This window comes from Narcine bancroftii, chromosome 1 (assembly GCF_036971445.1).
Source record: "Narcine bancroftii isolate sNarBan1 chromosome 1, sNarBan1.hap1, whole genome shotgun sequence".
In the NCBI taxonomy this organism is placed as follows: domain Eukaryota; kingdom Metazoa; phylum Chordata; class Chondrichthyes; order Torpediniformes; family Narcinidae; genus Narcine; species Narcine bancroftii.
In genome coordinates this window covers 484,303,057-484,318,651 of record NC_091469.1, presented here as the reverse complement: position 1 = coordinate 484,318,651, position 15,595 = coordinate 484,303,057, and the positions used below count along the sequence as shown (strand labels likewise).

The following is a 15,595-nucleotide window of genomic DNA, read 5'->3' as shown; positions in this document are numbered from 1 at the left end:
CAATTTTACAACATATATTGAAAGTATGGAATGGGATTCATATGGAGAGAGGTATTAAAATTTATCAATTACCTAAAATGAATTTATTCCTTTCACCTTGAATAATTCTTTATTTGATAATTGATATAGTAAAGATATACAGAGGATAAAAGATAAGATTTTTAGGGATTTTTAAAAAACTTTTGAGCAATTAAAATATAAATATGATATACAAAATAATATAATATTTGCATATTACCAATTAAAAAAGAAATTAGGAACAGATTTGAGACTCCTAGAGTAAAGTCAATTGGGAGGTGTAATAACAGATACATTTATTATTAAAAAAAAATTATTACTAATATGTATATAAAATTACAAGAATCTAAAAGGAAAAAGGATTTATATAAATTACGATGGAAGAAAGATTTAAATATACAAATTCTGGATGAAATATGGTCAAAATTGTGTCAAGAGAGTGTTACAGTTAATGCTAGATATCAAATGGTTCAATATAATTTTCTTCATCATTTACATTATACTCCACATAAATTGAATGAACTTAATTCTAATTATTCACATGTACCATGGAAATAAGGACTTTTTTACATTGATATGGTCCTGTGAGAAAGTGGAATGATTTTGGAATGATTTAAATGAATTGTTAGGACAAATTATGAAGATAAAGATACAAAAAGATCCAAGAATATTTTTATTTGGGAATATATATGAAAATGATAAGAAATTGAAATGGATAAATATCAAGAATTAAAAAAAGAACCAGTAGTGACTGCTAAGAAATGTATAACGGTAACGTGGAAAACTGAAAGTGTGGTACAATTAGACAGATCGCATATTGAAATGCAAAATTGTATACCTTCAGAAAAAAATTACATATAGTTTAAGGAATCGAATTTAAAAATTTTATAAAATTTGGGAACCACATATGGATTTTATGAATAAAATTCCATCTATATCTTCCATCTTACCCACCCTCTCAATCAGAAATTATAAAAAATAGTCAATGAATATTATATATGTTGATAATATATATGTAGAAGTTGGTATTCTTTTTTTTTTTCATTTTCTTTTTTTCTTTTGGGATGTTGGGGAGAAATTTTTTTTAAATTGTATCATTTTGTATGATTTATTATAATCACTGTATTATTGAATTTATATTTTGTATTGATGCAAATGATAAATAATATTTTCCAAAAAAAAAGAAAGAAAAAGTTTGAGAACCACTGCTCTACAGATTTGCTCCTCCAATTCTCTCTGTCTATTGGGCGTCTATAATACAAACTTATCAGTGTGGTCACACCTTTCCTATTCCTCAACTCCACCAATATGGCCTCTGTAGAAGAGCCCTCTGGTCTGTCCTGTCTAAGCACAGCTGTGATATTTTCCCTGTCTAGCAATGCCACTCCTCCCTCTTTCATCCCTCCCCTCTATCTCGTCTGAAACAACAGAACCCCAGAACATTGAACTGCCAGTCCTGCCCCTGCCACCAAGTCTCACTTATAGCAGTAATGTCTTAATCCCACTTGCCAATCCACGTCCGTCTTACTGACAATACTCCTTGCATTGAAAAAAAATACACCTGAGAACATTTCCATCATGCACAAACTTTTGATTTCTGGCTATGCATGCAGTCCTCGCAAGACCTCTATCCTCCTCCACCTCGCTATCTAACACTCTGTGGAGGAGATATTCTTACCAATCCTCACTGATTGTGGCCTGGAGATGAGGAAATCCAGGATTCAGATAGACAGGCCCACTATTTTACTATGACACCAATAAAATAATGGGACCAAATGCACCCTCGGGACTAATTTCAGAGATCCATGATGCACTGGTCTTTCAATATGCCATGGATTAAAGGGAAATCTACACTCTTGGAAACGTTACCAAGGGGTTAAAAGAAGAGAACCCACGCAAAAATTCAACTTGGATATATCCAGGTGTGTGGAAACTAAAGGTGCTATCCATGAAATTGAACACCTGTTGATTCATCAATCAACACGTTCATCAGTGTCATTCTGGACAATTGATGCAGTGATACTAGATGAATTAAATCTGTAGCATGAAGACAAGACCAGGGTATTGTTGCATGCAAAAGCCACATCGGATCTTCAGTTAAATTAATCTCCTGAATTTGCAGTTAGAGCTTTATCTGGGCTATTGACAGGATTAACCTTGCCAAGTACTTGAATTTTTCTTTACTTTGGTGTTGTTTCAGGCCATTTTCAAAGTTCTCATTGTTGTTGAGCAAAATTGATCTTTTCTAATCGTTGAAAAAAGATCTTCACTCATGATGCAACGCAACTAATTTCAATTTAGCAATCATAATAATTATTTTGGTCACCTACCTCGAGGAAAGATATCAATAAGATTGAAAGAGTGCAGAAAACTTTACAGATATTACCAGGAAATGAGCTGGGTTCCAGAGAAACGTTGACTGGGTCAGGACTTTATTCCATGGAGCATTGGAAAATGAGGGGAGATTTGATAAAGGTATACAAAATATTGAGGGCTTTTTCCACTGAGGTTGTGTGAGACAAGAACTAAAGGACCTGGGTAAAAAGTAAAATAGAACATTAGGGAAAATTTCTTCACTCAGTAGTAAGAAGTGGGACAAGCTGCCAGTGAAAGTGAGTTTGATTGAAGAAATATTTGGATGGTTACAGGGGCAGATCAGTGGGTCTGGGCAGAAAAGAATTTTGGCACAGACTAGATGGGCAGAAGGGCTTGTTTGTGTGCTGTAGTGTTCTATGGTTTGATGATTCTAAGACAATTAAGACCTTTCACGAAGTATTTCAGTAAGTTAATTTTCTTCTGTTTTTGTTGACACCTTGGAGTCATACAGCACAGGAACGGGTCCTTTGGCTATCTGACCCCACCCCAACCATCATACATTCAATTACATGAATACCATCATACCTTCCCATTGATCTCACCCTTTCCCAGTGTTTGCATCCTTTACTTTTAGAATATAGAACATTACAGCAGAATGCAGGCTCTTCAGCCCGCAATGTTGTGTCCACCTATGTAAATTTAGCCAACAACAATCTACTTAATCCCAACCTCAAGCCCATAACCTTCCATTTTTCTTACATCCATGTCCTTATCTAAGAGTCTTTTGAATACCCCCATTGTATGAGCTTCCACCACTGACCACTGCAGTGCATTCCAGGTAATCACCATCTCTGTATGTTTAAAAAAAAATTACTTCTGAAATCCCCCTTAAACTTACCTCCATTCAACTTAAATGGATGGATGTCCTTTGGTATTTGCTTTTATTAGAACATAGAACAGTGCATCTCAGAGACAGACTCCTCGCTCATGTCTGACCAAACAGGATACCCAAATCAAAAGAGAGCTCTGCTGCTTGCACTCAATTGATAGCCCTCCATCTCCTTCATTTTCATTTAATTTTTTCTTTGTAATTTTGTAAATTTTAGACATGTAGCACGGTAACAGTATGTTTTGGTGCACGAGTCCATGCTGCCCAAATATCCCAATATGCCTACAACCCCTGTATGTTTTGAATGAAAGGAGGAAACCAGAGAACCCAGAGGAAACCCACACAGACATGAGGAGAACGTACAAACTCCTTACAGCAACTCTAGATTTTAACCCCAGTCGCTGATGCTTAAACAGCGTTGTGCTAACCGCTGTGCTCACTGTGCTACACAGTGAGCACTTTAAACTTTGAATTTGAAATATGGTCTTTTAAATCATACTTTTGTATTTGTATCCAGCTCTACCCCTGGCACCCACCACTATATGAAAGTCCAGCACATCTCCCTTAAACATTTTTGGGTGTTTGTGTTTTGATTATTAACAAAGTAAAACTGAAGAATTCAAACCACGTTGTAAGTATTGTTGTTAGTTGATGTAATACCAAGTGTGATATTTCTTTTTTTGCTGATGCATTGTGCCTCTATGTTTTTTCTGTCTCCTCATGTACAGGAACATTGTTTCTTAAAGATCCTGAGGATATATCTGTTTTATCAATATTATACCCAGACTTGTCTGTCAGTCATATACGGGCTTAAAACAAATATTTGGCTGTCTGAACCCTTAAGTATTTGGAATAATCTGGCAAGCATAATAGCAGAGGGAACAGAATTGCAGTGATTCACGTTGTTCCCACTCATTATGAAGGGAAAGTAATAATGCCAGAAAAAATGAACATTCTTCGAGTTAAAATTTTATTGGGCTGAGTTCTATAAATCAACGGAGAGAAATGGAAGGTTATGCAGTGGGGAAATTCTTGGCAGCAGTTAGAGTAGCTTATTAGGTCAGCACCACATTTAGGCCAAAGGGCCTGTATGATTTCTGTTTCCTAATGCCATTTCAAAGGTTTTGATGAATTATTACATGGATGAGATCCTGGCCAAGTCGACAACAGTGACTATAGTCATTGAAAGAAGAGACTATTATCAAAGAGAAGTGCTCGTGCCTGAGTCTGTTGCATTCACAGCTGAGTGCTCATTAGAGCTACAGAAATTCTCAAACAACTCTTTTAAAATGTTAACATTTTGAATTATTTCCAGAGTAAAATCTGACTTTGATGTCCCCACCAGCACGTTGATTGGAGCCCACGGCTACTGTACACAGGTTGGTACTGCTTCTTCAGACATGATTTTACTGAATGATAGCACAGATTTGTGGACCTACAGTTCATGCCCCAGCTATTCCTATTTCTTATGTGTACTCTCTGGCTCTGCTGAGATTGTAAATGTGATCATGTTGTGTGATGAAATGCAAGCAGGCTATTTCTATTGAGCTCTGGTGAGATAAAAGCTAAATGGGTTAAGGGTGAAAGGAGAAAAGTTTAAAGGGAACCTTAAGGGAACTTTCCTCACTCAGTGGGTGGTGAAAATGTGGACCGAGCTCCCAGTGGAAATGGTGGATAGAGGTTTAATTTCAGAGAAATTTCGATGGGTTCATGGATTGGAGGCATATGGTTCAGATGCAGGTCAGTGAGACTAGGCAGAAAAAGTTAGACACAGACTAGAAGGGCTGAATGGCCTGTTTCTGTGCTGTAGTGTTCTATGACATCAACATCTAAAGAAATGTGCACATCTTTGACACTTTCCTCTTGTAGATCAGTGGAGTTTACTGTTAATTCTTCTAGTTTCTGTGTGATAACTCTGGTTTGAATCGCCTTACAGTTTGGTTGAAATAAGATATAAAAAGAATTCAAACAGTTGGATAACTTGGACTGGGCTTGATGGAGTACAAGTTCAGCAGACATTGCATGATTCAAGTTCAGGTTTTTCAAGTTCAAGTTCATTTTCAGACTGTATGAAGAAAAGTGCAGTGAGAACATTTGTTTTGAAGAGACTAGAAAATAGATTTTGTTCAAAAAATGTCTCTTGCAGTTACTTTAAAAGGAAATGCATTTTCAAACATTCTCCAATAGGAAGGTTAGTAAAATATAATTCCCAATGCCAAGAGGAAATAATGGTCTTGATATCCTGAAATCAGTTCATGTTTGGATTGTTTCATTACAGAGATGATTTCCATACAGATGTCGATATGGAATTTGTATTGGAATCTGTTTTTGAGAAGTGTACACACAGTATAACTCTGGTATCCAGCATCTATGGGGATTGGTGGATGCCAGATAAGTGAATTTTCTGGTTGCTTGAGATTGCGTGTTGTATATTTGGCAGACTAACCACTAGGGTGTGCCCATTTTAAACTTTCATATTTTTTATCTATTGATTTTCTGTGATTTTATTTTGCAAATGCTTGAGTTCTGGATAAAGAACTGTGCGTATGTACTGTGCGTATAAATTTTGATAAATTGGTGATGTATCAGTAAAAATAACCAGAAAATGTTGTCTCCCATTTGTAATAGCTGCATTCTACCAGGAATCTTATTTTGGATCAACAGTACCCTTTGAGATCATGAGTTCAGTTCAACTTTTTTTCAAATGAGATAATTAGTGCACATGTATACATTTAAATTAAGCAAAATAGTCAAAGAGGTTGAAGTAGTCCCATAAAAATCCTATAGCACAGTGGCAGGTCTAGTATAACACTGCCTCACAGTTCCACCTTCATTCTTGACCTCAAGTGCTATCTGTGTGGAATTTGCATGTTCTCCCTGTGGTTTCATGTGTTTTCCTGGTTTTCTCCCACATCCAAAAGACTTGAGGGTTGGTAGGTTCATTGACCGTCGTAAAATTATCCCTAATGCCTAGATGAGTGGTAGAATCTTGGACTTGATGGGAATATGGGGAGAATATGTGGTGTATAGGATTAGTGTTTGATGGTTGGCACAGATTTAGTGTTCTGTGTCATGTGATCCCTTAACTCTATGAACTTATTAAGGGTCCTGAAACATACATTGAAAGCAGAGGGAGTAGTGGATGGAACGTATTCTGCCTGGAGGTCAGTGACTAGTGGAATTCCACTGGGATCTCTTCTAGGACCGCTACTCTTTGTCATTTTTATAAATGACCTGGTTGAAAGTGTAGAGGGAGGGATGAATCAGTAAGTTTGCTGATAACACGAAGGATGGAGGTGTTGTGGATAGTGTTGAATGTTGTCATATGTTACAACGGGCTATGGACAGGATTTAGAGTTAGGCAAAAAAGGGGCAGAGTTCAATCTAGATAAATGTGAAGCGATGCATTTTGGAAGGTCAAACTTGAAGGCAGGATTCAAGGCAATACATGGTTAATGGCAGGATTCTTAACAGTGTAGAGGAACGGAGGGCCCTTGAGATCCAAATCCATAGGTTTGTCACATGGGATAATTAAGAAGGCCGTTGGTATGCTGGCCTTCATTGTTTGGGGATTTGATCAAGAGTCAAGAAGTAATGTTGCAGCTTTATAAAACTAGTTAGATCACACTTGAATATTGTGTTCAGTTCTGGCTGCCTCATTACAGGAAAGATATGCAACCTATGGAAAAGGTGTAGAGGAGATTTGCTAGAATGTTGCCTGGATTGCAGAGCATGTCTTATGAGGCAAGGTTAGCAGAGCTGGGACTTATCACTTTGGAGCGTAGGAGGATGAGGGGAGACTTGATAAAGGTCTACAAGATTATGAGAGGCAGGATGGACAGCCAGCACCTGTTTCCTCGGACAGGATCAGCAAACACCAGAGGACGCAAGTACAAAGTGGAGGAAGGAAAGTTTAGGGGAGACGTCAGGGGTAAGTTGTTTACCTGGAATGCCTCGCCAGGGATGGTGGTGGAGGCTGAAACATTGGGGGCATTTAAGAGACTCTTAGACAGACACATGGATGAAATAAAACATAGAGGGTTATGGGTACTGTGCTGTATTGGTTTATGTTCTAGGTACCTGAATGCCGGAAAAAAAGAGGGTTTTGGGTGTGAAGTGGGGAAGGTTTTGTTTGTTGAGTAAGTGTCTATAGCTCGACACAACATCGTGGGCTGAAAGGCCTGTTCTGTGCTGTAATGTTTGCAGTTAAAACACAAAAATAGAGAATTAGAGTGAGTGCAGAGTGACAAGGCTTGTCTTACCAAGATCTCTAATTCATATTCCATCACAAATACTGTAGCACGGAAAGTGGAAATTATGACTTCAAAACTGATTCCCCTTCAATAATTTCTATAATCTCAATGGGGCCATGAACCGCCACCCCAAAGGTAAAATTAAATCATACTTTTGGCAGTGTATTTAGATGACACTTTCCAAGTTTTTGTATTTCCCAATTTCAAAGCATGCAATCTTCACAGAAACGTAAGTGACAATATTCCGAATTACTACTGTATTAATCCAACAAATCAAACTTCGTAGATGCAGCTGTAATTCAATGATAAAATGAATAAACAGTTTGCATAACTTCACATTAAGGTGTTTATATGATGAGTAAAACAAATATTCAACTTTAAGCAGAAATAAGATAATTCAAAGAAAAGTATCTTGAGCTCATGTATCTTTCATGGTTCTTTGAAGAATGAAAGCAAGTTCCCCATATGCCCAGATATATGACATCATAGAAACAACGGCATTTCATATCTTCAGGAAGGTTCAATACAGCAGAAATTATTACGGCTATCCAGGGGGCTGAAAATAGATTCAGTACAACAGCTGTGGAATTTTTATTGAAGTAATGAAATAAGTCAAATATCTTTAATAATACGACCTTCAAATGATTGGGCTATTGTAAAATCTTATCTGGCTCACCAATCTTGGTCCTAGAAGAAAAGCGCACAAGCCTCTTAGCAGTGTGGTTGCACTCATAACCAAGTCTCGAGCAATGGGGAGACACAAGAGATTGCAGGTGCTGAGTGCAGATCAGTACCGGAGCACCACAGGGCTGCATTCTTAGCCCCCTGCTCTATTCACTTTATACCTACGACTGTGTGGCTCAGTTCGACAATAACACCATCTACAAATTTGTCACCGATACCACAGTAGTGGGTTGTATAAAGGAAGGGGATGAGTCGGCATGCAGGAGGGAGATTGAAAACTTGGCTGAAGGGTGCACCAACAACAACCTCGCACTCAAAACTAAGGAGCTGATTGTTGACTTCAGGAAGGGAAAGCTAGAGGTGTACACTGCAGTGATCCAGTGATCATTGGGAGATCAGAGGTGGAGATGGTGAGCTTAAGTTCTTGGAAGTCACTATCTTGGAGGATCTTTCCTGGACCCAACACACTAATGGCATCATGAAGAAAACATGTTGATGCCTCTAAATTTTAATTTGTTTTAAACCCGTGCAGACACAGGATACAAACTCTTTTCAGACAGCACAGGATTGAAACCCTGGTCCCGATCACTGGTGCTGTAAAGATGTTGCGTTAACCGCTACTTTCTCAGGAGTTTGTGGAGATTTGGTATGACACCAGAAACCCTGATGTGTGGTGGAAAGTGCGCTGACCGGCTTCATCACCGTCTGGTTTAGGGACACCAGTACTCCTGAGGGTAAATCCCACTAAAAGGTAGTGTACACACACAGCCCAGACAAATCCCTTCCCACTATTGAGAACGTCTACAGGGAATGCTGCTGTTGGAGAGCAGAAGCAATCATCAAGGATCCACACCTCCCAGCACATGCTCTGTTCTCGCTGCTGCCATCAGGAAAGAGGTCTAGGTGCCACAAGACTCGCCCCACCACGTTCAGGAACAGCTGCTCCCCCTCCCCTATCAGACTCCTCGACAACAAACTCAATCAAGACTCATGTAAGGACTCTTGACTTGTGCACTTCACTGATTTTCTTTATTCTCTCTGTATTGCAGAGAGTTTGTTTACACTCATTATCTGTGTACAGTTCTTTCTTTGTTTACATGTATATGCTGTGTACAGTTTTTTTGCACTGCCAATAAGTGGTGATTCTGCTGTGCCCACAGGAAAAAGAATCTCATATGATGTCATGTATGTTCTCTGACAAGAAATCTGAAATTAGATCTTCTTGATGAAGAAAACAATTGTTTGCCCCCAGTGATTCTGCCTGACCTACAAGGTACCTCCAGCGATTGTTTGCTGCAGAATACTGTGGTGGCTTTTAAATGTTTTCTGAGATGGCCTTGCAAGTATCCCCGATTGGAGGATAGTTTGAGATGCACTGGAAATATTAGCCTCACTATTTCCCATAAACAAATAAATATACGGAACTCCTTTGGACCCTGGATTGAGATGCATTTTCTTGGAATGGATTAACAGTTTCAATTTGCTTGCAAAGGGATAACTGAAAGAAAACTCCTGAAGTGCCAAACTAGAGGTTTTCACCAAGAAATTGTAGGGAAATCTGAGGAAAGTTCTTTTCCAGAGAATCTTAAACTTGCTCTAACAGAAGAAAATTGGTGTGGAAAATGGTACAAAGGATAGGTTAGATGAGAGTTAAAGGACAGGTTGAAATAGGAGTTGGTTTATAATGAGCATAAATGCTGGCAGAGATAGTTGGGCATGACCTCTGCAGCATTATCTGTCATTTATCATTTGAATTGCTGTAAAGCTGGCTTGCATTTAATGTAGAAGGGAACTTTAAAAAAAAATTTTTTAATTGATTTTATACATAAAAAAACCAAGCTTGTACTTAGTTTATATGGAATGCAAAATGTAAGTAAGAAATTACACAAATCAACATATTGTATCATAACATAGCAAAAGTAAGTATTATATACAGACAAAAACACAACAACAAAAAAATCAAAACCCCATCCCCCTAACAAGGTTGTAAGGCAGAAAGAAACAACGATAAACTTCACCTCTAAAAGTGAATGAGAAAAGCAACAAAACTCAGATTATAAAATATATCTAAAGATTGTGATAATAATTCAAAAATGGTCCCCACAACATTTGGAATCTTATGCTAGAATTATTAATTGAATATCGAATCTTTTCTAGACAAACAAAACATAATATCCGTCAGCTACTGAGCATGAGTTAAGTCCTTCCACCTGAGTAGTGCAGCACGTTTAGCCAAAGGGAGCCATTTATTTGGAGTCAACAAAACATCATCTCCTCCTGTTGTACCAAAAAGAGCTACCAAAAGATTCGGTTCTAACTTTAGATTAAAGTTTGGAAAACCTCCTTCCAGTACTTTTAAGGCTAGGACAGGACCAAAACATTTACCACAACACAAATTTACCACTGGATGGATACAAGATAATTTGGCTTTGGAAATAAAGGCCCTGTTTAAAACTTTAAATTGTAATAAACAATGGCGGGCACATAACGACGTACTATTGACTATCTTAAAAATTGATTCCAAGATCTCTTCTGATATGGACAAATTCAAATCCTATTCCCAAGCAATTTTAACTTTACATATCGGAGCATGCCGTAGGTCAACTATTTCATTATAAATAAACAATATTAAACCTTTACACGAAGGTTGTAATTAAAAAATATATCCATGACATTCTCATCTGGTGCCCGAGAAAAACCAGGCATTTGAGATTGAAGAAAATGCCTGATTTGCAAATATCTAAAAAAGAGTATTCAGCAAATTGTACTTCTCAGAGAGTTGTTGAAATGATGCAAAACTATTATCAAACAAAAAATCTCTAAAAATGCTCAATAGCCTTTCTATGCCAAATTTGAAAAGCAGTTTCTTGCAAAGCTGGATGGAAAAGGTGGTTGAATAGAATCGAACATGAAAGAAAAAAAATCATGAAATCCAAAATGCTTACTGAACTGAACCTATATTCTCACAGAGTATCTGACAACTGGATTGTCAATTGACTTATATAAAGTAAAAGGGAGTCAGTATCCTAGAAGTGCTGGAATGGAAACGCTTTTAGCAAAGTTAAGCTCCATTATAACCCATGCTGGACAGTCACCTCGGTTATGAAAATATAACTAAAGTCTGTAGACTCTGTGGTTGAAGTTAAAAGCACAAAATGCTGGAGAAGAAATAAAGATACATAACTAACATTTCGGTCTTGAGCCCTTCATCAAAGTATAATTATTTACTGCCCAATAATAAATCCTAAAGTTAGGTAGCTCCATGCCTGCATTCCTTTTCAATTTTTGTAAACGAGCTTTATTTAGATGATATCGCTGAATCTTGCAAGTAAAAAAAACTATTTAGGAATAAAAATTGGTATAGATTGAAAAAGGTATAAAAATTTAGGTCAAATACTCATTTTAATAGAATTAATACATCCGACCAAAGTTGGAGATAGGGGGACCAATGCATGAAAATTTGTTTCACATGTTTTAGTAAGAAAATTTTCTTTGAAAATATGTTTCTGATTTTTAGTAACTATGTTACCAAGATAAATTAATTGATTTCTCACAGTCTTAAAAGGAGAACTAGTATACACTGAAGCTGGTGCATTCAAAGGAAAAAGTTAACTTTTATGTTAATTTAAATTATATGCTGAAAACTGACTAAACTGAGAGAATAGTGACAACATATGTGGAAAGGGGGTATCAGGGCCTAATATGAAAAGTAAAAGATCATCCACATAGAGAGAGACTTTATGTTCAATTCCTTTCCTCCAAATCCCAGAAATATCTTGATTGACACTCCCAAACCAAATCACTAATGGCCCTACAATCAGATCAAAAACGAGTGAATTTAGGGGGCCTCCTTGGCAGGTACCCCTTTGCAAATTGAAAGGCTGAGACAATTGGAGAGTTAGTAAGAATTGAAGCGGTAGGGACAAATACAATAATTTAATCCATGTAATACAACATGGTCCAAAATTGTATTTTTCTAAAATTGTAAATAGATATCCCCACTCCACCCAATCGAATGTTTTCTCAGCATTTGAAGAAATAACACATTCAGGGACTGCGCTAGAAGGTACATATAAAATATCCATTAGGCAAAATGTTCTCCAATCTTTGGGCCAGAACCTGGGCCAGAATTTTATCATCCACATTTAATAAGGAAATTGGCCTGTAGGAGGTGCACTCCACAGGATCTTTAACCTTCTTTGGTATGAGTGAAATACACGCTTCATGAAATGATACCGGTAATTTACCATGTGTAAAGGAGCCAGATAATAGAGAACCTCAATGAGATGCAAGCAATTTAGAGAATGATTTTAAAAACTCCTCATGGAACCCAACAGGTCCTGGAAATTTTCCTGCTTGTAATAAAGAGATAGCAGCCACTATTTCTTCCTGGAATATAGGCCTATCTAAACTCTTCCTATCTCTCGAGGATAGTGCGGGAATATTTAATTGATCCAGAAAATGGTCCATTGTATTATTATCATTTGTAAATTCAAAAGTGTAGAGTCCCAGTAAAATTTCCTAAAAGTTCCTGTAGTTATACAGCCATTTTTCATTTGAATTTCTTTAATTTGACACTTAGCTTCAAATCCCCATCAACTGATTAGCTAAAAGTTTGCCTGAGTTTTTTTTTATGAATATAAAACTGAGATTTATTCTTCAGAAGTTGATGTTCAATTGGACGTATTGAGAGGAGATTGAACTTTGCTTGTTCAATTTGTTTTTTTATATAATTTAAGGTTTTTAACCTGAGCATATTGTTGATCTAACTGTTTAATTTGAGTAATTCATTCTAATTTTTCTTTATCAGCCTTCCCTTTTTTATTTACAGTATAGGAAATAATTTTCCCCCTCCTAAGATAAGCTTTCAGAGTGTCCCATACAATCAAACTAAAAGTTTCTGGTGTATATTAATTTCAAAGAAAAAAGTTCACTGTTCCTCCATAAATTTCAAAAAATCATTATCTGAGACCAACGTTGAGTTAAAACACCAATGCCTACTAACTTGAGGGAAGTCACGAAAGAATAAATATAATACGACAAGGGTGTGGTTTGATATGCTTTGATAGTCACAAGAACGAGTCTGTGAAATCAGTTGGTTATCAATAAGTAAATAGTCAATCCTTGAACAAGTTTAGTGAACTTGAAAAAAAAGAATACTCTCTCCTATTAGGATGAAAAAAATGCCAGACATCAGAATACTATAGTTTGATTTTTTTTAAATGAATTGTTAAAGCCGACTTACTCATTACAGCAGGATTAAAAGAGGAATGATAAAAAAACAGGATCTAACCAGCAATTACAATCACGAAATACCAGAGAATATAAGATCAAGTCTGATGAGACGAAAAAAAGTTCAAAGAAAACCCCGCATAAATATTAGCTAATACAACCATCTTATTGTATAATTTCCCAGAGATAAGAACGTAACAACCATGTGCATCTGAAACAACACTATGGTGAACAAAGGGAATATTTTGAATGTTAAGTATTGAAACCCCCACTGCTTTTAGCTTGAAAAGTAGAATGAAAGTGTTGTGTCCTTCACCGGGACATAAGATGAGAGTTATCACATCCTTGAATGTGTGTTTTTTGTAAGGAAGCGACTGCTGTTTTAAGCTGTTTGACATATGAGAACACTTTTATTCTTTTGATTGGATGGTTCCATCTGTTCACATTCAAATGAACAAAATTGAATTGATTAGCCATTATTAACAACTAATGTGGATTGATTAAGACATGTTATTCAAGTTCACTATGCCAGCCTTGAAACCAAAACAAAATTGAAGATAAGCTGTAGAATGCCAGTGTTTAGAAAAGTTCTCAGTGCCATAGCAACATTAGAAAAGTATTTGTCTATTTCCCTCACCTTTATATTCCACATCCAGAAAGCTGCTGAAAAAAACTCAACAACAGGCTCCCCGTAAATAAAATGTACCCAAATACTAAGCATTTTTAGTATTCTTAGGCTTCAAATATAAATATTCTCTGCACTTCTAAATAGAGCAAGATTATGTTTAATCTTAAACCAAGCATAACAAGAAATTATTTACAAAGTTTCTCATGCAATTTTAAAAAAATGTGTAACAAGTAGCAACATTAATTGTGTTCCATCTTTCCTAATTATTACTAAATAAAAAATAATGAAAGTATAATTCTCAATATTCTTTTCTTCTTCAATATTTTTATTGAAATTTAAATTCCACGTAAAAAATTAAAGAGAACATAAGGATACATATTAAAAGTCAAAAAATGGAAAAGTCCAGAATACACTACACTTAGATCATACTATTTCATCCACAGTACCCCACATTCTTAATCAAACATATTATAGTAATATTGTTACAAGCCCAGAAGACCCTGAAACCCTGCAGCAATAGATATTTACCAATACAAATGGTTACTTAAACAAAAGTTGCTTTTAATTATCTTTAAACATGAAAATAGGATCAAACTTTAACTTACCGCTATTGACTTATTTAATCTAACTTAATCCCCTTCTAATTCTAAGTGCACGTTTATGTAATGTGTGTGTGTAAGTTCAGAAAAGTTCTTTGATTCACAGTCCAATCTCATTCCTCCAAGTTCACTGGTTGCAGGCAATTCTTATACTGTGCACAGAATTTAACATTTATAAAGTTCACCAGGCTTTGGTGCTTAAAAGGTAAACGGTTACCACTCAGGAAGGTTCTTGTCGGTTCTCAGAGAGAGATTTGTTGTATGCTGGCACCCACAACTGATTCCTTTTTCAAATCAGCCACTTCAGTGTCTTGCCGAAGAAACTTGCTCCCTCAGGGTTCTCCAGATGATAACCTTTCTTTCAGGTCACCACAGAGTGCCTTTTTGTTTCCTTTATTCCAAGTGAAACATTAGACAGCCAGTCCTCTCCTCTACCATGAACCACAAGGGCTTTGACCAGGCTTCCACAAGCTTGCCAATCTGTCCTGTTCCAGTTCCAGTTGCTGCTGCTGTCTGTAAAACTGTAGAACTGATCTGTGTGTGTGTGTGTGCCCCCCCCCCCTCTCTCTGAGAGAAAGCCTGTTTTACTCTCTCTGTTTGGAAAACCACATGACCCTCCTAGAACAGCAAGTTCCACTCCAGACAGAATGCGGCTCCATCAAGCTCTTTCATCTGTTGCCTTTTTGTAAACAACAATCCATTAGTGAAGTCTCTTTGGCACTCTCCAAAGCTTATGCAAAGACTGTTGGCCCCAACATGAGCAGAACTCCAGTATTTTAAATAAGATCTGTTTTAAAGTGTTTGTATGTAACCTACACTAAAAACCCTACCCCAATTTATCTCCCAAAAACATATCTATATTTTGACACAATATAAAAAGAAAATCTAATCCCACAACCAAAACCAAAGCTGTTTGGCAAAGACCAACATCTCTGGATTAATACCAAATCAAAGATTTTGAAAGTAATTCAGAAAG

General features: G+C 36.7%; 1 protein-coding gene across 1 annotated transcript in view; it reads left to right on the top strand.

Annotated features, from left to right (window-relative positions):
• mindy4 (MINDY lysine 48 deubiquitinase 4) overlaps positions 1-15,595 on the top strand; it is a 303,244-nt gene that overhangs the window by 226,284 nt on the left and 61,365 nt on the right. The window contains exon 14 of the mRNA XM_069914923.1: positions 4,539-4,602. Coding sequence (XP_069771024.1) covers positions 4,539-4,602 — 64 coding nt within the window. The remainder of the gene's footprint in view (positions 1-4,538; positions 4,603-15,595) is intronic.